At 36.8% G+C, this 27,364-nt stretch overlaps 1 protein-coding gene across 1 annotated transcript in view; it reads left to right on the forward strand.

The window, feature by feature from the left end:
- LOC124368372 (chaoptin-like) overlaps window positions 1-24,750 on the forward strand; it is a 156,443-nt gene extending 131,693 nt beyond the window's left edge. The window contains exons 2-12 of the mRNA XM_046825657.1: window positions 4,743-4,905; window positions 5,504-5,645; window positions 7,704-7,814; window positions 7,897-10,357; window positions 12,057-12,189; window positions 12,389-12,452; window positions 13,320-13,383; window positions 13,582-13,649; window positions 15,791-16,026; window positions 23,400-23,581; window positions 24,527-24,750. Coding sequence (XP_046681613.1) covers window positions 4,749-4,905; window positions 5,504-5,645; window positions 7,704-7,814; window positions 7,897-10,357; window positions 12,057-12,189; window positions 12,389-12,452; window positions 13,320-13,383; window positions 13,582-13,649; window positions 15,791-16,026; window positions 23,400-23,581; window positions 24,527-24,667 — 3,759 coding nt within the window. The 5' untranslated portion in view covers window positions 4,743-4,748 and the 3' untranslated portion in view covers window positions 24,668-24,750. The remainder of the gene's footprint in view (window positions 1-4,742; window positions 4,906-5,503; window positions 5,646-7,703; window positions 7,815-7,896; window positions 10,358-12,056; window positions 12,190-12,388; window positions 12,453-13,319; window positions 13,384-13,581; window positions 13,650-15,790; window positions 16,027-23,399; window positions 23,582-24,526) is intronic.
- The last annotated feature ends 2,614 nt before the right edge of the window (window positions 24,751-27,364 follow it).

Consider the following 27,364-nt stretch of genomic DNA (forward strand, 5'->3'; position numbering starts at 1 on the left):
TGTGTTTTATAACAAATATATATATATATATATATATATATATATATATATATATATATATATATATATATATATATAATTTTATATATGTATATATATTTCGTTTACACGTAAACGAGAGAAAATTTTGTTATTTTTAGTTACAAAGTGCATAAACATTATTTGGAATGATAAAATACTTGCTAATGTAACTGGTGTTAGGTTACAAGTGTATAAGCACACCTTTTTTAATTCAAGGCGTTAAAAGCGGAATTCAGTTACAATATGCAGATGCCGGGCCCCAGTTACACCACAAGACTCCGAGAAATGCCTTAACTGCATGGCAGACGACATATTCCATTCTATGTTTAATATTTGCATGGCATTTCGTTTCGTCTGAATCTAAGGGAGGTCGCATTTAACGCTGCAAGTCTTCTCGGTTTCCACTTGAAGATACAAATCTACCAAATATCAACTTGAAATTTAGTAAACATAATATTATAGTTATGTCACTAATCATGTTGATTGTTATACTACACTAAGCTTAGGAACGTAATAACCTTTAACCTGGCAAACGCCTTGAAGTACGCGTATTAAAACATTCAAAAATTATTTGTAAGTAGATTTTGTATAAAACACTAGCATAATGCAATTTTTCTCACGGTAGCACGTAAAAAAATAAATATGTCTTCACCGCACATAATATAAAAAAGCAAACAAAACCTAACCCTGTACATATACGAGTATATCCAGAACACGCAGGTGCTGAGTCTGCATTGTCAGCAGTCTTGCTGCTGTCCTACTCACTTACTTTCAACACTGATTTACATTTAATAATTATTATGTGTTATTATTGTTATTATGTTATTATTATTGTTTTGTTATTATTATTTAGTGGAATATTAAGACTTTCTACAAGGATGATGAAATATGTATAAAACAAATAATTTGTGTATAAATTATTATATATACTCGTATATGTATAATTAATTTAAGGATCCATATTATTTTAATTATAAATTTTATTGATTACGAGTATTTAAAGATAAATTAACATTAATAAGTACTTTTACTTTTATAGCGAAGGAAATCTAGCTTAAAACGTTACCTGGAAGCTTGACTTAGAGCGTGATACGAAGTAACTTTCACTTCCACCTCACGATTTTCATCTCTCGACGTTTGACTTGTTTTGAAATATTTCTTGACGCCCAACGAGGAAATAAGTTTCCATCAGAGCACTTCATATTTCACCAGCAGTGACACGTTGTCACTGACAAAATATTTCAATACTCTTTTCCCGAGCGGTGTGTCGCTGGCAAACGTTAATCGGTCGTTGTAACACCTATGTAATCCCTTAAATGTACTAAATGTTCTATTATTAGTCTGCGCATGTAAAGTGACTATTATTGCAATTAATACTCTCGCAAGTTCAAAAACAATGTAAGCAGACGAGTATTTCAGCGTATTAAATGCTAAATTTATAAGGAAGAACGCAGTCGCTTGTTGGCTAACAGTACGACATACAGTCTGCAGTTGAAATGGAAAATCTTGAATTATTACAATCCCGAGCGTAACCAATCCCCCATCCGTTAAAAAAGTATCTTAAAAATTCTAGTTTGAATTAATCTTATTTTAAATGTGGAGGGTAAGATACTTTCCTAATAAATTATTAAAATAATTCAGACACTAATGAACATGAACATGAACATGAACATGAACATGAACAAATCTTCATGAGTCAAGTAACCGATAGGGAATTCAGTGAAATTAATATTAATAGGCTTAGAAACCAAATGCCTTTGCATTACTCAGTTCAATGGATTACAAATAAACCCGATAAGAATGTGACAAATCAAGACAAACAGCCTGGATAAACTGATTTACTGCATTCCGCTTCGAGTGAAGACTCTTCAACGTAATTATATATTAAATAAAGAATCTTTATCGTCATTCACATTTTACATAATGCGTTGCAGTCGTCAATTCACAACTTAATATAAGCCTAAATAATAGTGTAGCTATTACACTATAAATGAGTAGTCGTGGTTACATCACTACACAGTGCATTACTGTCGTCAGTTCACAACGTAAATATAAACTTAAGTAAATAGTATAGCTATTACACTATAAGTGACTAGTCTTGGTTACATAACTACACAGTGCATTACTGTCGTCAGTTCACAACGTAAATATAAACTTAAGTAAATAGTATAGCTATTACACTATAAGTGACTAGTCGTGGTTACATCACTACACAGTGCATTACTGTCGAGAGTTCACAACGTAAATATAAACTTAAGTAAATAGTATAGCTATTACACTATAAGTGACTAGTCGTGGTTACATAACTACACAGTGCATTACTGTCGTCAGTTCACAACGTAAATATAAACTTAAGTAAATAGTATAGCTATTACACTATAAGTGACTAGTCGTGGTTACATCACTACACAGTGCATTACTGTCGAGAGTTCACAACGTAAATATAAACTTAAGTAAATAGTATAGCTATTACACTATAAGTGACTAGTCGTGGTTACATAACTACACAGTGCATTACTGTCGAGAGTTCACAACGTAAATATAAACCTTAAGTAAATAGTATAGCTATTACACTATAAGTGACTAGTCTTGGTTACATCACTACACAGTGCATTACTGTCGAGAGTTCACAACGTAAATATAAACTTAAGTAAATAGTATAGCTATTACACTATAAGTGACTAGTCGTGGTTACATCACTACACAGTGCATTACTGTCGAGAGTTCACAACGTAAATATAAACTTAAGTAAATAGTATAGCTATTACACTATAAGTGACTAGTCGTGGTTACATAACTACACAGTGCATTACTGTCGTCAGTTCACAACGTAAATATAAACCTTAAGTAAATAGTATAGCTATTACACTATAAGTGACTAGTCGTGGTTACATCACTACACAGTGCATTACTGTCGAGAGTTCACAACGTAAATATAAACTTAAGTAAATAGTATAGCTATTACACTATAAGTGACTAGTCGTGGTTACATAACTACACAGTGCATTACTGTCGTCAGTTCACAACGTAAATATAAACTTAAGTAAATAGTATAGCTATTACACTATAAGTGACTAGTCGTGGTTACATAACTACACAGTGCATTACTGTCGTCAGTTCACAACGTAAATATAAACTTAAGTAAATAGTATAGCTATTACACTATAAGTGACTAGTCGTGGTTACATCACTACACAGTGCATTACTGTCGTCAGTTCACAACGTAAATATAAACTTAAGTAAATAGTATAGCTATTACACTATAAGTGACTAGTCGTGGTTACATCACCACACAGTGCATTTTATTTATGAACAATAACTTGCATTCGATTAAACAATATTAACAACATGACCAACACTGTAATAAATATTTACTGTAATCTATAACACAGTAAGATTTTTATTTCTAAACAATTATTGATCTCATTGGAACACAACATGATTATGACAACAACATTACTATGACAACACAAAAGTTATTAAACTATTTCTATTTTCCTGAGCCTCATATTCCTCTTTATTCATGACATCTATCTAATGTTATTTATTTCAAGTTCATTCCTGTAATAAGAACACAATTATACCAAATACTCGGGGCTTGGGTTTTTTACTCGATGTTTACGGATTAATAAATAATTTATCTTATAAAATATTCATGGGAGAAAATATGTGCGAAAATATTTTAGAATTTTAATTAGTGATGTAAAAGTATAGGTAAATTAAATTATGTAATTTCTCAAGAAAGGGTCTTCAGATGTAGGATGATACAGTGAGATAGCAGGTTTTTCTGGCAGTTTAGTTTGTTAACATGATACAATAAGGGTAGTTTGAAGATTAGGCCTATTGTTATGTGCTGTGGCCTTGTGCGCAACTGTGTGTGCTATGGTGTTGATAATGACCTGCTACAACATAAGCTTTATAATTTTGGTTGTAATATTTACTCGCTGGAACAGAACAGATTACTAATAACTTCCTCGTTAAATATCACAGTCTTGGTTAAATAGAAAATCTTTAATCATTGCGGGGACATTCTAAAAAGAAACCATAAAATAATGGATTATACAATTTGAGTCATTCTTCTTATTTAATTATACTGCCGACTCAAAGGAGGATCTTCATTTTACCACTTCACAAATAACGACCTAAGAATATCATTTTAAAAACTTGTAGACACTAGTAAATTAAAAGTAGAAAAGAAGATTTTATTCTTAACCTTTATCTTTATTTCATAACTATATAATGGTCCATAACTATCCTTCACTCTTCTAGAAATCTGCATGTTCGCTTAATACATGTTAGTAATTTTATTAAAATTATTTTACATTATATCTTAACATTTACTGCCCTATTTTACACTCAATCTAAGTGCTTGTGACGTATCTAAATTCTCGTCTATTGCCCAATTATAGTAGTCTGGTTTCTTTTAAAGATTTAAAATAAGGTTGAATCGTTATCTTAACTTTTATCACCGAAAGCTCTCTAAGCCGCATTATTGCTGTAGATTGTTTTTTTAGACATCGGAATAATCTACATACACCATTATATCGTAAGTCAAAATATCTGTACTACCAGATATTGTGGTGCAAGAGTCATTTTAGTGATGTGCATCCACATTTTGTGTATTTTAAATTAATACACCTACATGTTTTACAGAACTGGTAAACACAGTATTGAAAGTATCGCAGGAAAGGTCTCAATCGCTCATTCCCTGTGTCGGTCAGTTTCAGATGATTTCTCTGGTGCTGTTGAGCATGTGCGTACATTACACCATCGGCCAGGACCCTGCTCCTTGCTCATTCAACCCCATGTGCTCCTGCAGGAGTGCCGACCCTTCCGCCATCAGGGACGTATCCTGCCTCGGAGTGCCTTTCTCAAAGCTACCAGGTACACGGGATTGTCAGAATATATTTCATAAACAAGTAAAGTCAGTGATATTCACGGTTATTTTAAGTTAATAATTAATTAAGCTATGTCCTATGTGTCATAAGGTGTTGGTAGGGAGACCATTAGTCCCTTTAGAAATGATAAAAATTGTTAATTAAGACAATGTGTAACTCTAAGAAAAGTTCCCCTTCTTTTTGATAAATTGATCTAACGAAAAGAATGGCATCTCCTTCATTTGATTCATTTTTAGCGTAAAATTTGTATCCTTCGGGAGAAGGATAAAAATTCAATGAGGAAAAATTGAATGCATCTATACATGAGATGGAATTTTAAAGCATTTTTAGAATGTTTTGGCTGATAAGAATTTCAATTTGTCACTAAACAGCAGAGTAAAAATATAAATTAGTCACGGAAATTTAATTGGCAATATAGCATTTAAGAAACTTCTGAAAACATTACCAGGAGTGAAAGTCAAAAACATTTTCTCAGTATAAGTGGATACGGTCCCAAGTATTGTCACTGACGTCATATTTATATCCAAAAAACCCCAAAATTATAATGTAAAGGATGTAAAGTTTTATGTTTTCCTCACACCCAGACCTGCCACATCGACAGATCTCTCACGTAGACGTAGTGGGGGCCGGGCTGGAGGTGATGGACAACGATTCTTTCAGTGCAGAGGTGGAGACTCTAAGACTAATCACCAACAATATCATCTCCTTATCTAACACCACTTTCTTGTGAGTATTTAATTATAGAATTCTTATACATGATTGATATTGGGAATTTTTTATTACTATTAAAGTTACAACAATGTTTTTATTTTTCATTGTGGTACTGGCAAATTATATCTATGTTTATGTTGTGTTTGTGTTTACGCTGATTATGAATATATATATTAATATATATATATATATATATATATATATATATATATAGTGGGCACAAAATTTACTTATGTATACATTTTAAAAACAAAATCAACCTGTTTGTTTGATGTAGCAAATACTAATATTATAAAAAAATAATTCAATTTTAAAATTAAATGATGTTGTTATTTTTACATGGTATAATGAGAGATAATGCAAATAAGTAAAGGCATACATAATGTAAAGTCGATAAAAGGTTAGATCGAAAATGTCTATAGTTACTGCTTAAATTTTTCTCCCATTGCAGAGCATTATAAAATAAATGTATTGTATGTATTGGATAAGGGAGAAATGAGGAAGAACAGTCATTAAATCAATTTGGATTGTTAATTGACTCGAGGAATAGTTTTTATTAGTCATTATTTAAAAATATATTTTACGTATCACTCATTAATTAAAAATATTGTATATAATTATATACGTTTTTTGTTGTTTACTTTCTTGAGTTGCATTAAACTTTAATAATCATAAAATATTTAGTGCCACAAACTTTAACTTCAACTCTCGAAAGTTAAAATTGTCTACTATATATTTTAAAATTTAAAATAATAAATACCGTGATTATTAAACCTACACATAGCAATTAATATGTAGGAATCTTCATATGTAATTTGTACTTTGTGGATAACACGAGTCGCGTGTGATTCAAATACGTTAAAAACAGATGGTTTTTAGTACGCTATCTTGCTAATTGAATTTATAAATATACTAGGTGCAATATTCTATGTTTCAGGGAATGGTAAAATAACCAAAGATATAGTACAATAGTACAAAGCGTCTAAGCATACTGAGGTTATGCTGCTTCCTTGGAGATTATAGTGAAGACAGAGTTTACAAAACAAAACCAAAAATAGTCCAGGAATTCCAAATAGGTCATCAGAAGGTGTTCCAGCTTGCCAGTTTACATTTTTGCACAAGATTAGCTCTGGCTTATTGTAAGGCCGTGGAGAGAAAGCGATTCAAGCATCTACTGTCGTAACACTAAACATGACTTAGGTCACAAATAATTTTATGCAAACTTAGTTATTTTTAATCATAATTCAAAATTATTAAAATTATTTATTAGACGTCATTCCGGGTAGGATACAGATACATTATTTTAGTTTCCGCTGTTCTATTTCTTAGAAAAAGAAGTTTATTAATATAAGTTTGCATTCTAAAATGCTGAGTTTCCCTCAAGATATTTGTTTTTGGTCATAAGCTACATTGAACCTTGAATAAAAAGTACACTTTTATGCCTTAATAAAGTTTCAATTTGGTTGTTATGTTCCAGGAAACTAAGGAGCTGTCTGGTTGTTTCCAAACTTTTAATAAACTCTATGTAACTGCTATTATGATCTTTATTAAAAGAAATTTATATTGCATCATAGTTTGCTGTAGCAACAGTTATTTCTTCAATGTTATTTGAAATGTGCAATTCATTGTAAGCCACATACCGATGGAGAAAAAGAAACGTTAAGAACTACCAGAACTTGTTCTCTCAAAGAACGACGTACGTCATCGTTGGTTGAGTCTGAAAGGAAACATCCGCGGACTTGATTGAGTTAGTCTAATGTTTGGAGAGTACGGTATAGTGAAAGCAGAAGCGGAGTGTCCTGTGAATATTTAATGAAGAAAAGAATCAGAGAGCTCCGTGTCTGAGTCGGTTTATCACTACTCACTGCTGATCTGCAGTACCTTCCTCTCGAACAGCTTTGGGAATGTTGAGTGATGCATACTTATTTGCGTTTGCAAAACTTAACGTCCTTCTTTTTGGTGTGAATTTACTGAGGTTCTATATCGTCCAATGTAACTTCAAACTGAAACAATGTGTATTTTGGATTATAAACGGTAAGATGTGAAAGAAATATTAAGTGAAATGAATTTCAGAAGCATGGCGTCGACTTTGAGATCACTCGACATGAGTCACAACCAGCTCCAAAGCCTTCCGCTCGTTCCTCTCTGTTCACTCACGTCACTCAGCTGGCTTAATCTACACGGGTGAGCGACTGTCCAAAAAATCTGTTCTAAAAATGTGTTTACATTCCTTGAAGTGTGCATTAACTTAAATGTTTATTTGCAGCAACCAAATCCCGTACTTGTCCAACCAGTGGTGCCACCTGTCGACCACGCTGTCCAACCTCTTCTTGGGACAAAACGACCTCCAAGACCTCGATCTCTCCTTGAAGAACCTCTCCCACCTGGAGTGGATCACCTTGGATCATAACAAACTGAGGTCGGTACCTCGGGGCAGTCTGCCCGACACCCTCCACACTCTCAGCGTTCAGCACAACTTGCTGTCAGAGATACCGGCTCGAACAGTCGACCAGCTCACTTCCCTCGTCAGGCTTTATTTACGGGGAAATCTTATCAGCAGAATCCCGCCTTATTCCTTCAGGACTAAGAAGGCCCTGGACAAGCTGGACCTAGGAAACAACAGGATATCGGACTTACCGCCTGCTTGGTTCAACAGTTCTATCACGATAAGGGACCTCAATCTCGAGTTCAACAACATCAGAGTACTCAGAGAGTTTGTCTTCAGGACTCTAAACTCGGGCAGAATAGTTTTAGCTAATAACGCGATAGTAAATATTAGCAAAGATGCCTTTGCGGGCTTGGAGGAATCATTAGAATATGCGGACTTGGAAGGGAATTTTATTAGGAACGTATCACTTATATTCAGTAAACTTCGGAAGTTGAAGTTTCTGTACTTGCCCAATAACAGGCTCTCACAATTAGATAACGAGGACTTCAGAAACTTTGCCGGTTCACTTAAAGCCTTATCTTTGGCGGGAAATTTATTTTCAGAAATTCCACAAAATGGGCTGAGGAGTTGTTCTCAACTTTCACATTTGAACATCGGCTACAATCAGATTTTGGAAATAAAAGCCATCGACTTCGAAAATTGGGGAACACATTTGGATACACTATTGCTGATGAACAACAGAATAATGTACCTAAGCAATTATCTTTTCCAGCACACTCCAAATTTGAGGGAACTTAGCCTCTCATTCAACAAAATTGTCGATATAGAGCCACACACATTCATGGATGTGGCGAGGAGTTTAGAGAGCTTGGAGATTAGTTTTGGTCTGTTCAGTGAAGAGTTTCCTGAAGACGCTCTTCGACCTTTAAGTTCTCTTCTGTGGCTAGCCCTCGATAACAACAATATCAGAACAGTTCACAGAACATCTCTCTATACATTTAGTAACCTCCAGTATCTGAACTTGGATTTCAACAGAATCGCCCACCTGCCGGAGGGATTATTCAACTCCCTCATACATACACACCTGAGGGACGTAAGGCTCGGGTATAACTTACTGAACAAGTTAGGGACTGAAACCTTCTCCTCTCTCCATGATTTACAGACTGTTGTCTTGACCGGTAACAACATCAGGTATGTTGAGCCGAAGACGTTTAAGGATCTCAACAACATCATGACTATATTATTGACAGAAAATAACCTCCTCAAAATATCACCGCATGCTTTCTTTAACCTTCCCAGTTTAGTAAGATTAGATTTGCAATTGAACGACATGAAATATTTTACCTTCGATGCTTTCGTCAATACCTCCATTATCCATCCAATGACGCTCAATATTTCTCACAATAAAATATCCGACTTGTACTGTAACTACAACAAACCATTCATAAAGATAAAGGTGTTAGATTTGACCAGTAATGAAATTCGAGAATTTCCATCGAAAACGCTCGAAATTCTGAGTGGCTACTTGAGAAAGCTTTACTTAGGTTTCAATAGAATCGATTCTGTATTACCGAACACATTCCTGAACATGACATTTTTAAATGTGCTCAATCTTGATCACAACAGAATCAGTATTATAAAGAAGCGCACATTCTTTGGTTTAACTCAACTTCAAATTTTAGATCTTTCCTCCAATGGAATGAAACATTTACAATCAGGCTCGTTCACAAGTGTGAGCAACTTGAGGATCATCAACCTCCGAAACAACAATTTGAGAACTATTTCTGCGCGCCTCTTTCAGAGTACGAAGCTGGAGAGACTCGATTTGTCCCACAATGACATTTCGAATGTTCCGGACTTGGAAGATGTCGGATCGACGATGAGGGAATTGGATTTGTCCTACAATCTACTGGAGTATTTGGAAAACCAAGTATTTCGAAAGGTACCGTTGTTGACGACATTGAACGTTTGCAATAACCGACTGACCGTACTTCCTACGGATGTGTTTTTAGGTTTCAATAGCCTTATCAACCTCCATTTGTGTTCCAACCCACTGAGAGCAAATTTCAGGGAGTTGTTCTCTTTCACTCCTCAGCTGAGGCGTCTCGACCTCTCGTCCGTGTCTCTGACCAGCGTCCCTCCACTCGCCATCCCGTACCTCGTCCATCTCAACCTCACCAACAACCTCATTCAGGACGTCCACCCCTCCAGCGCGGACGGCCTTCCACGTCTCCGTACTCTTCTGCTCAGGGCCAACCACCTCCCGTCCATCCCCAACCAGGCCTGGTACCGCCTGCCGCTGCTGAAGGAGCTGGATCTCTCCTTGAATCCGATTAAGGTTATAACATAAATCATTAAAATACGGACATTATAAAATGTACCAAGTAGGAGTATTATCAGCAAAGTAACATAAACGTAGTCAATCAGGTAAAATGCGATATAAGTGAAACAAAGTATGATGATGCACTGAAATAATAATACAACATAATATTTGAAATACTAATAGTATCTTTAGGTATCTGTAATATATTTTGTAACTCTTCAAGTAAAACATAAAGCTGAAATGTTGCAATAACGTTTTGTTAAATCATTTCGCGATCGTGTTTCTGTTTGAATTGTAATGAATCCCTGATGTGATAATAATTTCAAATTTTTTTGTATTAGAATAATGTCAGTACTTTTTTGGGAGAGTATCGTAAAACTTCATGTAAAGACAGGGTATAAGAAGAAGTTTGAAGCTTATTTATTGCGATTAATTTTTTTATTTAAAAAGAGTTTAGTCATTTATAAAACACACTTGATAATCATGAAGACTATAGTATCGTATACGCCTGTAATCAAGAACTGTCGTGAATTTAATAAAAGTGGTTCGGTAAATGTAATACTGAATGAGCCTATATACTACAAAGTCGAAACATGCACAGTTCTCAGTGCGTATGGTACCAAATATCTAATTATTAACCAAATCAGACGTTTTACTGTGTGAAAAACACTTCCACTAATTAGTGGACAATTGTGCTACGTTTTATTTAATGTTAAGAATCATGAATTCATCAGTAAATATCAGTAATCAGTATTAAATATTCTTTATTTAAAAACTTTACAATCATAAACGCAGTATCCAAGCACCATTAAATGTGCGCGTGGGGGTAAACATATTTGGTTTAATACATTCGACATTACATTATTAAGTTACCATAATACTATTATAACATTTTTTATAAAATTTACTGGGCTTTTAAATCTATTCCTCTTAAATTATATTCAATTACTGACATTTTAATTTATTTTATTTATAATAATAATAATTTTAAATTTCAAATCTACCCTGCTATTAAACTATTTCAAAAAGAAAAAAAACCAATTACTCTTATATTTACCTTTTTTCTAGGTACAATCATGCGTATAAAACAAACTTTTGCCCATCCGAATATTTTCGCTTGCAGTGTTTACTACTCTATGCAATTTCATCCGCAATTATAACATCAGATAGTCATTATAACGGACTTTAAAGCGTGTTTAACAGTAGACCTGGTAGCGTATGCACTAAAATACATTAATAATATATAACACATGAGTGAACCACAGGAATTCAAGAAAATTACAATAGTTGTAATTTGTTGTGATAGGAGCAGCAAAAAAGACTGAAACTTTCAGTACATTAATTCAGATAAAGACTGGTATCTTTCGATCGAAGACTACTTTTAGGTTAAGGCAAGATACTATGTGTGGAATGAAACTATTACTTTATCGATATTAATGTATCAACTGTCAGTGTTACGGCATGTTTATGTGTATCTGTAATTAGTGATATTAACTAACAAAATCATATAAAGCAGCTATTGTTCTAATGGTCGATTCAGTGTGAATATTGAGTTTAGCTCCAAGTAACCTTCCTCTTAGTGCAAGGTCTGGAATAGAGGAAAACGAACTCAATATTTACATAATAAAATAATATTTGATTTTAACCATGGTAGAATGCATGTAAATCATGATAGCTTATAGTAATAATAAACTAACATAAATTTCGATGACAGGAGATTACCAACTCGAGTTTCTCCTCCCTCCGGCGCCTCGACTCCCTGAGGTTGACGGAGCTGTCGGACCTGGAGCGTGTAGAATCCGGTAGCTTCTCCGGCCTGAGATCCCTCAGCTCCCTCCACATCCAGAGCTGACCTTGGCCACTCCAGGAGACGCTGGGGGTCGTGTTTCTCTCAGTGGCAGTCCTGGAGTCAGAGCTGTCCACCCAGCTCTACAACCTCAGTCTGCCCAGGCTCAGGCATCTCGAGCTGACCGGCAGGTACTGAATGTTAGCAGTATTTACCCAATGTTAAATTGAGTGTCTTGAAAAAATTGATATCTGAGTCAGAGGTGTCCACCCAGCTCCACAACCTCAGTCTGCCCAGGCTCAGGCATCTCGAGCTGACCGGCAGGTACTGAATGTTAGCAGTATTTACCCATTGTTAAATTGAGTGTCTTGAGAAACTTCATATCTGAGTCAGAGCTGTCCACCCAGCTCCACAACCTCAGTCTGCCCAGGCTCAGGCATCTCGAGCTGACCGGCAGGTACTGAATGTTAGCAGTATTTACCCAATGTTAAATTGAGTGTCTTGAGAAACTTCATATCTGAGTCAGAGCTGTCCACCCAGCTCTACAACCTCAGTCTGCCCAGGCTCAGGAATCTCGAGCTGACCGGCAGGTACTGAATGTTAGCAGTATTTACCCAATGTTAAATTGAGTGTCTTGAGAAACTTAATATCTGAGTCAGAGCTGTCCACCCAGCTTTACAACCTCAGTCTGCCTAGGCTCAGGCATCTCGAACTAACCGGCAGGTACTGAATGTTAGCAGTATTTACCCAATGTTAAATTGAGTGTCTTGAGAAACTTAATATCTGAGTCACAGCTGTCCACCCAGCTTCACAACCTCAGTCTGCCCAGGTTCAGGCATCTCGAGCTGACCGGCAGGTGCTGAATGTTAGCAGTATTTACCCAATGTTAAATTGAGTGTCTTGAAAAAATTGATATCTGAGTCAGAGGTGTCCACCCAGCTCCACAACCTCAGTCTGCCCAGGCTCAGGCATCTCGAGCTGACCGGCAGGTACTGAATGTTAGCAGTATTTACCCATTGTTAAATTGAGTGTCTTGAGAAACTTGATATCTGAGTCAGAGCTGTCCACCCAGCTCCACAACATCAGTCTGCCCAGGCTCAGGCATCTCGAGCTGACCGGCATTTACTGAATGTTAGCAGTATTTACCCATTGTTAAATTGAGTGTCTTGAGAAACTTGATATCTGAGTCAGAGCTGTCCACCCAGCTCCACAACCTCAGTCTGCCCAGGCTCAGGCATCTCGAGCTGACCGGCAGGTACTGAATGTTAGCAGTATTTACCCAATGTTAAATTGAGTGTCTTGAGAAACTTGATATCTGAGTCAGAGCTGTCCACCCAGCTCCACAACCTCAGTCTGCCCAGGCTCAGGCATCTCGAGCTGACCGGCAGGTACTGAATGTTAGCAGTATTTACCCAATGTTAAATTGAGTGTCTTGAGAAACTTGATATCTGAGTCAGAGCTGTCCACCCAGCTCCACAACCTCAGTCTGCCCAGGCTCAGGCATCTCGAGCTGACCGGCAGGTATTGAATGTTACAAGCTTAAATTGAGTGTCTTGAGCAACTTGAGAATTTGAGTTAGAGATGGCGTAGATTCAAATCGGTACCTCCGTTAAAAAGAAAAACATTACTCTACCTGATTCAACCCCATACAATAAGAGAATATTTATTGAGTATAATTAGTGTGCGTAGAAGATTTTGTTAGTAACATTTATTATTAGCTTCTAAAAAGTGGTTTGTACATTTTAAACAATATCTGTTAAGTTTATTAGATGGATACAGACCCTAGAAAATATTACTGATATTTATTGTGCTTAAAGATTTGTTCTAAATAATCTACAACCGCACATAAAACTCTTTTTAGTTTTTTATTACATAAAGATGTGAAACTACCAGTACTGCTGCTTACATATTATTAATATATTAATATTATTATGCCCGATCATAAATAAAGGATAAGTGTAATTGGAAACTAAGGTGGAGCTTTTCCACTGGATAAACTTAAATATTTCTAAAGATTCCGATAAAACCTTATTGAATTAATTTCAAAGTCTTTGGATGGAGGGGATTACGTAGCATCTGTACTATGTGATCTCTATTAAGCTTTTTGATCTCTAGCAGGATCTTTTGATTAAATATTCAATTTCTACGGAATTAGAGGTAAAGAATGGGCGAATTGGGTTCATATCTATTCAACAGTAATCAGAGTCCAAAAGTCATCTGCCTCGGCAATGCAATTTGATAACGAGGATGACTTCTGTGCAGTCGGCTAATCGACTCGGAAAGGAGGAAAGCTGAATCTATCCTGGCAGATAGTGCAAGTCGATAGCTAATTCATGATATGTATTTACATATTAATATATTAATATTAATATATTTACCAAACCTTTTTAGTTTTATATACTAATATGGTATTATATAATTGTTACTGTAATTATTATTATTATTATTATTATTATTATTTTGAACTGCGTGTTTACGAGTCTGTTGGTGGCTGTTGGTTGTTATTAGTTTATGGTGGAGCATTATCGGCTCTGGGGTTGTATAATTAGTATATTGTTATTACGCTCTTTTAGTTTATCTACGCTTAGAAAATTCCTCTGGTATGCGTTTGGGCCCAACTCTCTTCTTGCTCTATGTTAAGGATCTGGCGCATACTGTCTCCTGCGCTCCAGTCAGTCATTTTGCCAACGTCATAACAATTATAGGGTCTATGTATGATTTTAGAAGTAAGAGTAAATTACAGGAGACAGCTTTCAATGAGGAAATTAGTTAGAGAAAAGGAGTTCCGAATATTCTTACCTGTGCAAAGCCCAGATATATTCAGATAAAATCTGTCTATGTATTATGTGTAAAGAATCTGAAATATGTGACGGTACTTTTAAGTAATTTGGTTCACTCTGATAATATAACAAAATTTAAATCCAAGTTCTAATGATGTTTCGGCTGGGGCCTAAATAATCCCTAATGCCTTATTTTATTCGAAACTGAAATTTTACACTCGCATATGTTTACATTTTTTAGATTCTTTGTTATGACAGTGTTAACTGGAAAAAATTTATCTAAACCAAGGACATCATCGGATAATTGAGACATGACGTAGGCTCTTCAATTCAGTCCACCGACTTAACGAAAGAGGAGCTCGTTATGTGGCATTAAGACTAATTGGCTCCCTTGAAAACTACTCGGACGATGAATGAGTCCAGATTATCGCATTTCACAAAACAAGGGCAATTCAGCACTTATTTATTTAAATGAATTCAACCGAAATTTGATGATACATTATATAATCATTCATACAATTTGATTTCTTTTTTATGTTTTTCATATTTGCTATTCTGAAAGTAGTATATTGTTCCTTTTAAGAAATACTTTTAAAGTAATAAACTTTTGATGAAAATGTTTGATTCTCTTCCAATAACTCCTTCATTATCAATAATAAACAAGCAATAAGAAAAAATAATCGTTTAAATGGCTATATATGTATATAGCCATTAAAAAAATAAATTGCTAACAATTCAGATTCTAACCTAAACATTTAATCTCTGTACCACGTAATGTAACCTATAAGTGCTTTCTAGTAAAATTTCAGACTACTCAAAAAATAATTATTTGTCGTCTCAGAGAATGGATGGATCTTTAAAGGGTTGGTCTGTTGTCGGCAGGTTGACAAGCGTGCGGCCAGACGCCTTCCGAGCCCTGGGGCGATTGCGCCACTCTCTACAGCTGAAACTGACCGGCACTATGCTGGAGGAGCTACCCCCCGGCCTGCTAGCTCCTCTGTCTCGGGTCTCCCAACTGTCTGTGGATCTGCGCGACAACAGACTAGTCTCGCTCAGCCCCGCCGATCTCTACGGCAACGCTACCGACTGGGAAAATCTCGGCACCAAACTTATCTCAGGTTAGTTACACTGCATGATAACAGGCTAGTGTATCTCAGCTCTGTCGATCTCTACGGCTACGTTACCGACTGGGAAAATGTTGACAGCAACCTCATCTCAGGTTAGTTGCACTGTATGGTAACAGACTAGTCTCGCTCAGCTCCGCCGATCTCTACGGCAACGCTACCGAATGGGAAAATCTCGGCACCAAACTAATCTCAGGTTAGTTAACCCGCATGGTAACAACTAGTATATCTCAGCTCTGTCGATCTCTACGGCTACGTTACCGACTGGGAAAATGTTGACAGCAACTTCATCTCAGGTTAGTTACACTGTATGGTAACAGGCTAGTGTAGCTTAGCTCCGCCGATCTCTACGGCAACGCTACCGAATGGGGAAATCTCGGCACCAAACTAATCTCAGGTTAGTTAACCTGCATCGTAACAACTAGTATATCTCAGCTCTGTCGATCTCTACGGCAACGCTACCGACTGGGAAAATCTCGGCACCAAACTTATCTCAGGTTAGTTACACTGTATGGTAACAGGCTAGTGTAGCTTAGCTCGCCGATCTCTACGGCAACGCTACCGAATGGGGAAATCTCGGCACCAAACTAATCTCAGGTTAGTTAACCTGCATGGTAACAACTAGTATATCTCAGCTCTGTCGATCTCTACGGCTACGTTACCGACTGGGAAAATCTCGGCACCAAAACTTATCTCAGGTTAGTTACACTGTATGGTAACAGGCTAGTGTAGCTTAGCTCCGCCGATCTCTACGGCAACGCTACCGAATGGGGAAATCTCGGCACCAAAACTAATCTCAGGTTAGTTACACTGCATGGCAACAGACTAGTCTCGCTCAGCTCCCGCCGATCTCTACGGCAACGCTACCGACTGGGAAAATCTCGGCACCAAACTTATCTCAGGTTAGTTACACTGCATGATAACAGGCTAGTATATCTCAGCTCTGTCGATCTCTACGGCTACGTTACCGACTGGGAAAATGTTGACAGCAACCTCATCTCAGGTTAGATGCACTATATGGTAACAGACTAGTCTCGCTCAGCTCCGCCGATCTCTACGGCAACGCTACCGAATGGGAAAATCTCGGCACCAAACTAATCTCAGGTTAGTTAACCCGCATGGTAACAACTAGTATATATCAGCTCTGTCGATCTCTACGGCTACGTTACCGACTGGGAAAATGTTGACAGCAACTTCATCTCAGGTTAGTTACACTGTATGGTAACAGGCTAGTGTAGCTTAGCTCCGCCGATCTCTACGGCAACGCTACCGAATGGGGAAATCTCGGCACCAAAACTAATCTCAGGTTAGTTAACCTGCATGGTAACAACTAGTATATCTCAGCTCTGTCGATCTCTACGGCAACGCTACCGACTGGGAAAATCTCGGCACCAAACTTATCTCAGGTTAGTTACACTGTATGGTAACAGGCTAGTGTATCTTAGCTCCGCCGATCTCTACGGCAACGCTACCGAATGGGGAAATCTCGGCACCAAACTAATCTCAGGTTAGTTAACCTGCATGGTAACAACTAGTATATCTCAGCTCTGTCGATCTCTACGGCTACGTTACCGAATGGGAAAATCTCGGCACCAAACTAATCTCAGGTTAGTTAACCTGCATGGTAACAACTAGTATATCTCAGCTCTGTCGATCTCTACGGCTACGTTACCGACTGGGAAAATGTTGACAGCAACTTCATCTCAGGTTAGTTACACTGTATGGTAACAGGCTAGTGTAGCTTAGCTCCGCCGATCTCTACGGCAACGCTACCGAATGGGGAAATCTCGGCACCAAACTAATCTCAGGTTAGTTAACCTGCATGGTAACAACTAGTATATCTCAGCTCTGTCGATCTCTACGGCTACGTTACCGAATGGGAAAATCTCGGCACCAAACTAATCTCAGGTTAGTTAACCTGCATGGTAACAACTAGTATATCTCAGCTCTGTCGATATCTACGGCTACGTTACCGACTGGGAAAATGTTGACAGCAACTTCATCTCAGGTTAGTGACACTGTATGGTAACAGGCTAGTGTAGCTTAGCTCCGCCGATCTCTACGGCAACGCTACCGAATGGGAAAATCTCGGCACCAAACTAATCTCAGGTTAGTTAACCCGCATGGTAAACAGGCTAGTGTATCTCAGATCTGTCGATCTCTACGGCAACGCTACCGAATGGGAAAATCTCGGCACCAAACTAATCTCAGGTTAGTTAACCTGCATGGTAACAACTAGTATATCTCAGCTCTGTCGATCTCTACGGCTACGTTACCGACTGGGAAAATGTTGACAGCAACCTCATCTCAGGTTAGTTAACCTGCATGGTAACAGGCTAGTGTATCTCAGCTCTGTCGATCTCTACGGCTACGTTACCGACTGGAAAATCTCGGCACCAAACTAATCTCAGGTTAGTTAACCTGCATGGTAATAGGCTAGTGTATCTCAGCTCTGTCGATCTCTACGGCTACGTTATCGACTGGGAAAATCTCGGCACCAAACTAATCTCAGGTTAGTTAACCTGCATGGTAACAGGCTAGTGTATCTCAGCTCTGTCGATCTCTACGGCTATGTTACCAACTGGGAAAAACTCGCCACCAAAGTAATCTCAGTTCAGTTACAGTGCATGGTAATAGGTTAGTGTATCTCAGCCCCGCCGAACTCTACGGCAACGCTACGAACTAGGAAAATCTCAGATTCAAACTTATCTTAGGATAGTTCCTCTGCATGATAACATGTAGTATGTTTGCTCAGCCTTGCCAAACCATATACTAATGGAGTGTTATACTATATTATGATAATATGTTATATGCCGTCTTAACAATGAGAGCCTTAAACGATGGGAGGGCAGCCCCATTGCTTGGGCCTTGATATGTGAAATCAATCTAGTTTTTACAGTATTATTTCGCTTTCCTGAGTAAATTACTACATGTTAATTAATTATGCAAGTATAATTCCATTACAAAACCAAATTCTCACCTATTAAATTTAACAACCAACATGGTACCTTCGCGTCGTGCTTAGAACATCATTGACATTATAAAACTAAATCAATATAAAATGACTATCCAAATAAAGGAATATGATTTGACAAAATCAAATGCTCACTCTTATTGTGTTGGAGTATTTCTGGGCTTTTACAACAACATACTGTATATTTAGTAACCTCCCTAAGATTACAAAAAAACCGGTTGTCTGTAAAGTCGGTTGACTGACGATAGTTGAACGTGACAACGTCATAACAATATTTTTGCCATTTTAATTGTAATTTGTTGTAAAAAAGGAATAATTTTGAATAATTTATTATAATAATAAACTGTGATTAAATTATTGTTCGTAAATCTTAAATTTGAAATTTGAAAACATCATTAAAATCTTTGTAACTCTAGCTTTCAAAAAGCCCGCCTCAATGTGTTTGATATAGGAGAAAATTGTTCCCTTTGACGGCTGGCTGGTCCAACCTGTCATTTCAGAAACGTTGTTATGATATGTGGGAGATTTGTCATTTATGTTTTAATTTTTTTAACTCATTGCTACGCTAGATAATTATTTCGATCGAATAGTAAAGCCATTGATTTTTTACTCATCGTGAAACACTTATTGTTATAGTTTTAAAATTATAGCATAACCTACAATCGCTGCACTAGTGAACCAATGCTATTTATTTTAATGATGAAAGCAAGAATATTCGACAATATATTACTGAACATATATTTAAAATCGAAAGAATCATTACATTTATCGCCGCAATTATCGTTGCTATAAACAAATGACACCACATTCACTTTTCACTGCACTTCATACTTGACGAAAACATGTAAATGTATTATTGAATAGCAGCTGTCCACGCGGACGCATCGCTCTCTCGTGTAGGAGAGAGACAGATGTCGAACGCTGCCGAACGTGGAGGCCGATTGATGTCAAACGCTGCCGAACGTGGAGGCCGATTGATGTCGAACGCTGCCGAACGTGGAGGCCGATTGATGTCGAACGCTGCCGAACGCGGAGGCCGATTGTGCCTCTTTATCGCTCGTTCCGCGCTCTCGCTTGCACTTCAAGCCTTAATCGGAACGCCTCAGAGTGAGGTAACACCGGCTCCATCGAATTATAAGACGTTGTCACGTCAAAATTACATAACTCAAAATATAAAATACATCAAAGACAAATATCATTCGTACGTCCATAAAATACAATCTTTAAATGTTTTTTTACCCTGCTAAATGTGTCCGGAGGTTCTTCAGTCGAAAGTGAAGCTAAAGGCCCTTCTCAAAATAAAAGGCTTGGTACACTTCATTCCGATCAACGTCACTACAAAAAAACGAGAAAAGAAAGGGCAGAATAATCCGCACATTATTTCAGAGAGTGAATATAATATAAACAGAAGGCAGTCACAATGCCTTTTTCAGAGCTGTCTGAGGGTATATTGTTGTTTTAATTGTGGGCAGTTGCCGGCAGTGCTGGCCCTTTGACACGTATAACCGGCACTAATTATCCCACAGTCGCGGGACAAGTGTGTTCTAATGAGGGAGACCTTACCGACATCAAACGGTGTCGTAATTAAAACGTCACCCTGAAGAATGCTTTAATCGCCGTCCGCATTTCTTGTCAACTGCTAATGAGTAATCCCGGGGCGGTTGTGAATGTATTTCTATGTGTGGTTGAGCGCGAGTGGAAATCTCATTAGGGGGTATTTTATAGTCCTCCCTGTTGTCTCGCAGAGTCTAAAATAGTCCTTAGCTACTAGAATTATGTAAACTCTAGGCCTTTAACAAATTAATAAAATTACTTTTACTTTCTTCTGTAAAGTTTAATTTTAAAAAGTCTAATATACTTTGCAGCTTTAATTTAAATATGGAAATAAAATTAAAAACTGTTTATTTATTACATATTTTAAATGTTTGGTACAAGTACTTATACTCGAAGTGTTAGTGTTTATAATTAAAACCTATAAAAGACAAAGACCAAGTGAAAGGGTATCTTATTTTATCAGGCGAAGTTCATTTAACGTAGAGACAAACGGCTTATAAGTAAACATCGAACCACGACCAATGGCCAGACTGTTGGACTGCTTGCAAGGTAGCATTACAGATGGAAGCTGAGAACTTAGTACCACCCGAGCCACTGGGACATCTAACACCGAAGGAGGCTGACACCATAAGGCGGATTTGTTCTGGTTTTCCTGAAGTGTTGACAACTAAACTTGGTATTACTAACATCTTGGAATATGAGATACATCTTACAGACACCCGTGCTGTGCGTTCACTTCCATATAAACTTGCTCCACCCAAGTTGGAAATTCTCAGAAATATGATCAATATATTATTTGAAAGTGGGGTGATCGAGCCGCCTCACTCAAGTTTTTCCAGTCCAGCTTTCCTAGTGCAAAATCTAATGGCAAGTCCAGATTGGTCCTGGATTATCGCAAGCTCAATGCTCAGATTGAAATCGTATCCGTGCCTCTCCCCGATTTGCATTCTGCTTTCGACTGGTTCGGTAAGGCCAAGTTTTTCTCAATTTTCGACCTTAATCAGGCTTATTATCATATTCTTCTTCCTCCTCCAAAATATGCCTAGAGTGTTGCCCGTTTTGTGGAAATGATACATTTTTATCGTCGTTTCATCCCCAATGTTGCTGAAGAAGCGGCCCCTCTGAACTCTCTTAGAAAAGAGAGTGCCAAGTTTGAGTGGGGTGAAGCGCAACAGACTGCTTTTTAGCTGTTGAAAGAGGCAGTGATGCAGCCTCCAGTCTTGGCTATGCCTGATTTTAGTCGTAAGTTCGTCTTGCACTGATGCATCCTACATAGCCGTTTCAGCGGTATTGTCGCAAGAAATAGATGGTATCCAGCAGCCCATTGCTTATGCTTCACGCACGTTAACACCTTGTGAGAAAGAGTTGTTCTGTTTATAAGCTGGAATGTTTGGCTGTCGTGTTTGGAATTAACAAGTTTAGGCGTTACCTAGAAGATAAGGATTTATTGCTGGAAACTGACAATCAGGCACTTGTTTGGCTCCTTGCTCACCCCCGTTAGTTCGGGAAAATTGGTCGCTGGGTAGTCCAAATTCTTGCCTTAATTTCTCGGTGCAGCACGTGGGAGGCACTCAAAATATAATAGCGGACACTCTGTCATGCATGTATCACATGCCCAACGACCACCAGAATTTATCTGAGCCGACATGTTGTGACGTGCTCTTAGACTTATCTCTTGCATTTTCGGACATTGTTCCACATCAACACAAAGGCTCCGAGCTGACTGCATTATCAATGCGCTTCAAAACGGAGGTGCCCACCCTCCTTATTTTCTGTACCGTGGTGCTCTGTGCTGCCGTGACATGCAGCGGGGAAAACCAAGGTTAGTGCTGCCACGCTTCCTTGTACCAATGGTCTTTCAATATTTTATTTATTCTCCTGTGGGCGGACAGCTCGGAATTCTTAAGACCATCGCTAAGATTAGGAATCAGTTCATCTAGAAAGGTATGGACCGGGATATTGCGGCTCGAGTACGTTCTTGCGAGTTGTGCTCGCTAAGCAAACCCGCTCAAAATACAAAGTTGGGTCTTTTATCATCTGAAGTGGTGGAAAAACCTTTGAAGAAGGTTTTCATTGACTATGTTAGGCCTCTCCCAAGTAGCAAGTCTGGGAATATATTCCTGCTTGTTTGTGTTGATGCCTTCTCCAAGTTTATTCCTTCTCCAAGGTGTTGATGCCTCTCTTACAAGAACTGGCTTTTAAGCCTTCTAAATTAAATTGTCATTACATATCTGTGATCTATATTTCCGGAACAACTTTACATAAATCTTGAAACCCACGGATTTGTAGCCTTTTTATAGGACTATATTTGTTGGTATCCAGCCACTGTTATTCAAAACGTTTATCTTCTGATGGCTCTAGACGCGAAAGGGAAAAGTATGTAACATTGAAGTTTCCAGTTTCTCCCGCCTCTGGGACCTGCTGAAATCTGCCTTTGGAAAAGATGAAAAATATTACATACATCCACCATTGCAGCTTTCTACAGACAGCTAGATTTTGGAGGAAAATCATAAGTCATGTTCTTGATCATTTAAATTTAATTCAATCTTTTCAGATTACGTTATTCAGTACATGCAACCACTTCTGTCAGTCAGCCTTATAACGTTTAGTGTTCCTTTCATGGGTACAGACTAAAAAAATAAGCACAATATAAGCATAAAAAGGAACTCGTTGAACTACCGACATTCAATATTCATTAATTTGAGAACATTTACAGTCCTATAAAGATATTAGTTACATTCCATTGGATCCTATGATATTCCATTAAATTAGCTTATTCTCATGTGGAGTAAACCAATAAGATAACAATGCCACAAAAACCGAACCGGTAATATTACAGGAGGTCTGCTGCTGAGCCAGAATCCTTGGGTCTGTGACTGTGGCTTGGCCTGGCTCGGCCACTGGCTCAGGCGGTGGCTCAGAGAAGTTCTGCAGATTCACACTGCACCACTAGACGTCGCTCAGCATGTTCTCATGACGTCACGGGAGGTCACCTGTTCGCATCAGGTCACTGGAAGAAAGGTAACTACTAAAAAAATAATTTTAAGATACGACAAAGCGTGCATTTTGTACAATGTACGAGATATAATATCATAGTATGACAAATAGTCACTATGCAAAAAAATTATGTTGATAATATATTTAAAACAGTGCAGAACAAATCTCTTCATTATGTAGTGAAATTTCTAGATTCAAGAAACCTGGTTGGTTAATAAATTAGAACCCTATCAACCAGATAACTTAAAAAAAATCCACTTTTCTTGTATTGCTTTGGAGTGTATTAACAATACTTCACCATTCTTGCCATGGTACCACATTACCTCAGAAATTAACAAAATGCACGAATTAAATAAACCTATGATTGTATATTCTATCATACCTTGAGAAGATACCTTTGTATTCCATAGGAATAAACTTATGTTGCACCAAGCTAATAAATTGTCTTAATTAAATTGATGTTTTTTGAAAATTTTAGAATATTTGATATACAATATTTTAGGATATTTTGCAATTTAATAATTAAAAAATTGAAAATTTAATTATTTAAATGTTAAACATTTTATAGTTTTCAAAACACATCCCTTAATATAGGTAATATTCTTATTATATAAATAAAGTTGTTGAAAAAATAGCGTTATAAATGTCACAACTTCCCTCCCAGCGAATAGAGATATTTTTCAGTTTTTAACAATTTTGGGGGAAAAGGTACATACTTAATGCCAGATTAAATTCCAAGATTCGACCTGTACCCGAACTGCAAGGCGAGTGCTATCAGCTCAGCTTCGCTCACCCTTCGAACGCCATATTTGGGTATTGCCAGTTTGATGTCAGTTTGGTTTATCCACAGATCCCACTGCTCGACCTGTACCCGAACTGCCAGGCGAGTGCTCTCAGCATAGCTTCGCTCACCCTTCGAACGCCATATTTGGGTATTGCCAGTTTGATGTCAGTTTGGTTTATCCACAGATCCCACTGCTCGACCTGTACCCGAACTGCCAGGCGAGTGCTCTCAGCATAGCTTCGCTCACCCTTCGGACGCCGTGTTTGGATATTCCCTGTTTCATGTTTTCAATGCTCTGGTGGAGTTTGAGATGTTGCCGTATCTAGACTGTTGATGTTGACTAGCTGCTTCGTGTATTTATTGTAAATATTGTATCATACTGTAAAATAAAGTAATTTTGGTTGTTTAATGTGTCTGTCATCCTTCGTTTAGCCTAATTATTATTTTCATATCGTGTTTATAAAGTGCCATAGAAGCAAAGGAAACTTTTCAAAATTTTGGTCGCTATATTTCGAATATAAAAATTAACGCCCACTTAAAAATGGCTTTTTGCAATGTAAAACTCCATGAGAAATTTTAACTGCCATATAACCGTTATTTACGAGAAAAAAGAGTCTAAGATAAAAACGTCTTAAAAGAACTTTTTCTAGAAAAATTGTCCGCCATAGTTAAATATTGTGGCATTCGTAAATAATTGAAATACATATTTTAAAATATCTTTCAAACAAGGAAAACATTTCTTTTTGAGTAAGTAATTTACTTCGGAGATGGTAATTGAAAGTAGAAGATACTCTGCCAGTACTGGAAACTATTGATATCATATAATATATATATATATACTAATCACTGTGTTGAATAGAAGAAAAGAAAAGAAACTATTTTTCACTTCTATATTTCGGGGGATTTAATACCCCCGTCTTCAGGAAGTTTTAAATAAAAAAATGAATACAGAAACTATAACATGTAAACAAAAATTAATAAAACATAAATGTAAACACAGTGCATAACATTTGACAAAGTCCAGCTGACGTGAAATTTTTCTAATTCAATCTTGTTGGAACAGTTGATTTTTATAAAGGGTGGAATGCAACTTGTAATTTATGGCGAATTTTGAATGTTTTAAAATTATTTAAAAAGTTACCTTAAATTTAGACCAAATGGATTTTTTGTCTTCAACATAATTTGATGAGCTTGCTCCATGTGCTTTAATTTTAATCTGTTGTAGTTTTCATCAGGGCATTGTGGTAGTTGGTGTATTCCTTTTAATTTAAAACACTCTTCAATTTTGTCTTGTTTGCGTTCTAGACAGTGTCTTGCCAATGGTTTATCTTCATCTTTATGGAATATGTCAAACCTATGCCCTGTCATACGGATTCTCAAATGGTTCGATGTTTGGCCAATATATTGTTTGGAGCAAAACTTACAATTAATTTGGTATATTACATTTTTTTAATTACAGTCAATTTTGCCAATTATAGGATAGGTCATTCCGGTACTGCTGCTATTGAATTCTCTTGAAGAAGTCATAATTTTACATGTTCCACATCGTGATTTTTTTACATGGATCACATCCATTTCTTGTATAGTTGATAGATTTTGGAACTAGTGTGTTAACAAGCTTGTTTTTCAAATTTGGAGGTCTTCTAAAAATTACTCGAGGTGCTTTTGAAATAAAATTTGAAGTGTCAGGGGAACTTTGAAGTAAATTAAATCCAATTTTTATAATAGAATTAATTTTTGTGTAGACCAGGGAAGAATTGAGTAATAAATTTAGGTTCTTTTGAATAATCATATGAATTTTTTTGGACATTTCGGTTTATTAATTTGATTTTTGACAATTTTTTCGGGGTAATCCAAATCTTTGAAGGTTTTACCCAATTTTTCAATGTAGTTTAAGAAATCAGATTGACTGCTGCATAGTTTCTTTGCTCTTACTGACAAACTTTTTGGAATGGATTTTTTGACGTACATTGGGTGACAGCTGGAGAAATGTAGGTAATTCATGGTGTTAGTCTCTTTTATGTGTAATTTAGTTTGGAGAATCCAGATTCAATAAAAACATCTAAATCTAGAAACGTGACTTTAGATTTAGAATATATCCATGAAAATTTTAAAGAAGAGAAATCTTGAAGATCATTAAGAAATTGTGTCAATGAATCGACTCCATGATCCCAGATGAAAAAAAAACATCGTCTATATAACGTAGCCATTTCAAAGGTATTAAGCGTTGTGTATCTAAAAATTCTCTTTTTTAAATAAGCCCATAAATAGACTTGCGTAAGATGGGGCCATTCTAGTTCCCATTGCAGTACCAGAAGTTTGTATATAATTTTGGTTATTGAATTTAAATTGTTCATTGTAAAGTATCATTCTGATTAACGTGATAATAAATTGTGTTGTAGGTTTAGTATTATTTGGTCGTGAATTTAAAAAATATTCTGCTGCTTTTACTCCATCTTCATGTGGGATGTTAGTGTAAAGGGAATTAACATCCACTGTTACTAAAATAGAGTCATCAGGGTAATGGTTGGTTGATACAGGAAATTTGATCGATGAAATGCAATGAATTTTTTACATATGATGGAAGAGATTTTTACATGTGGTTGCAACTGATCATCAACACAAGAGGATATCCTTTCAGTCGGTGACCCGTAACTGGATACAATGGGTCTCCCAGGTTGGATTTTGGATTACTCTTATGAATTTTGGGGAGTGTATAAAAAAATGGGGGTGCGAGGTTTTATTGGTGAAAGTAATGCAATGTTTTTTGAAGAAATATCTTGTTCTGGACCATTTTCCTCCAAATATTCTTTGATTTTATCATTAAATTTAACGGTTGGGTCTTCATCCAAAGTTTGATATGTATCATGGTCTGGACAATTGCTTTTGTGCTTCTTTAAATATTAATCTTCTAAATTTTGAATAATAATTTTGTTCCTTTATCGGCAGGTTAGAATGATGATGTCTGTGTTATTTTTTAATGACTGTATTGCTTTAAATTGGTGTGGACTGAGGTTTTCCTT

This window comes from Homalodisca vitripennis, chromosome 8 (assembly GCF_021130785.1).
Source record: "Homalodisca vitripennis isolate AUS2020 chromosome 8, UT_GWSS_2.1, whole genome shotgun sequence".
NCBI lineage: Eukaryota > Metazoa > Arthropoda > Insecta > Hemiptera > Cicadellidae > Homalodisca > Homalodisca vitripennis.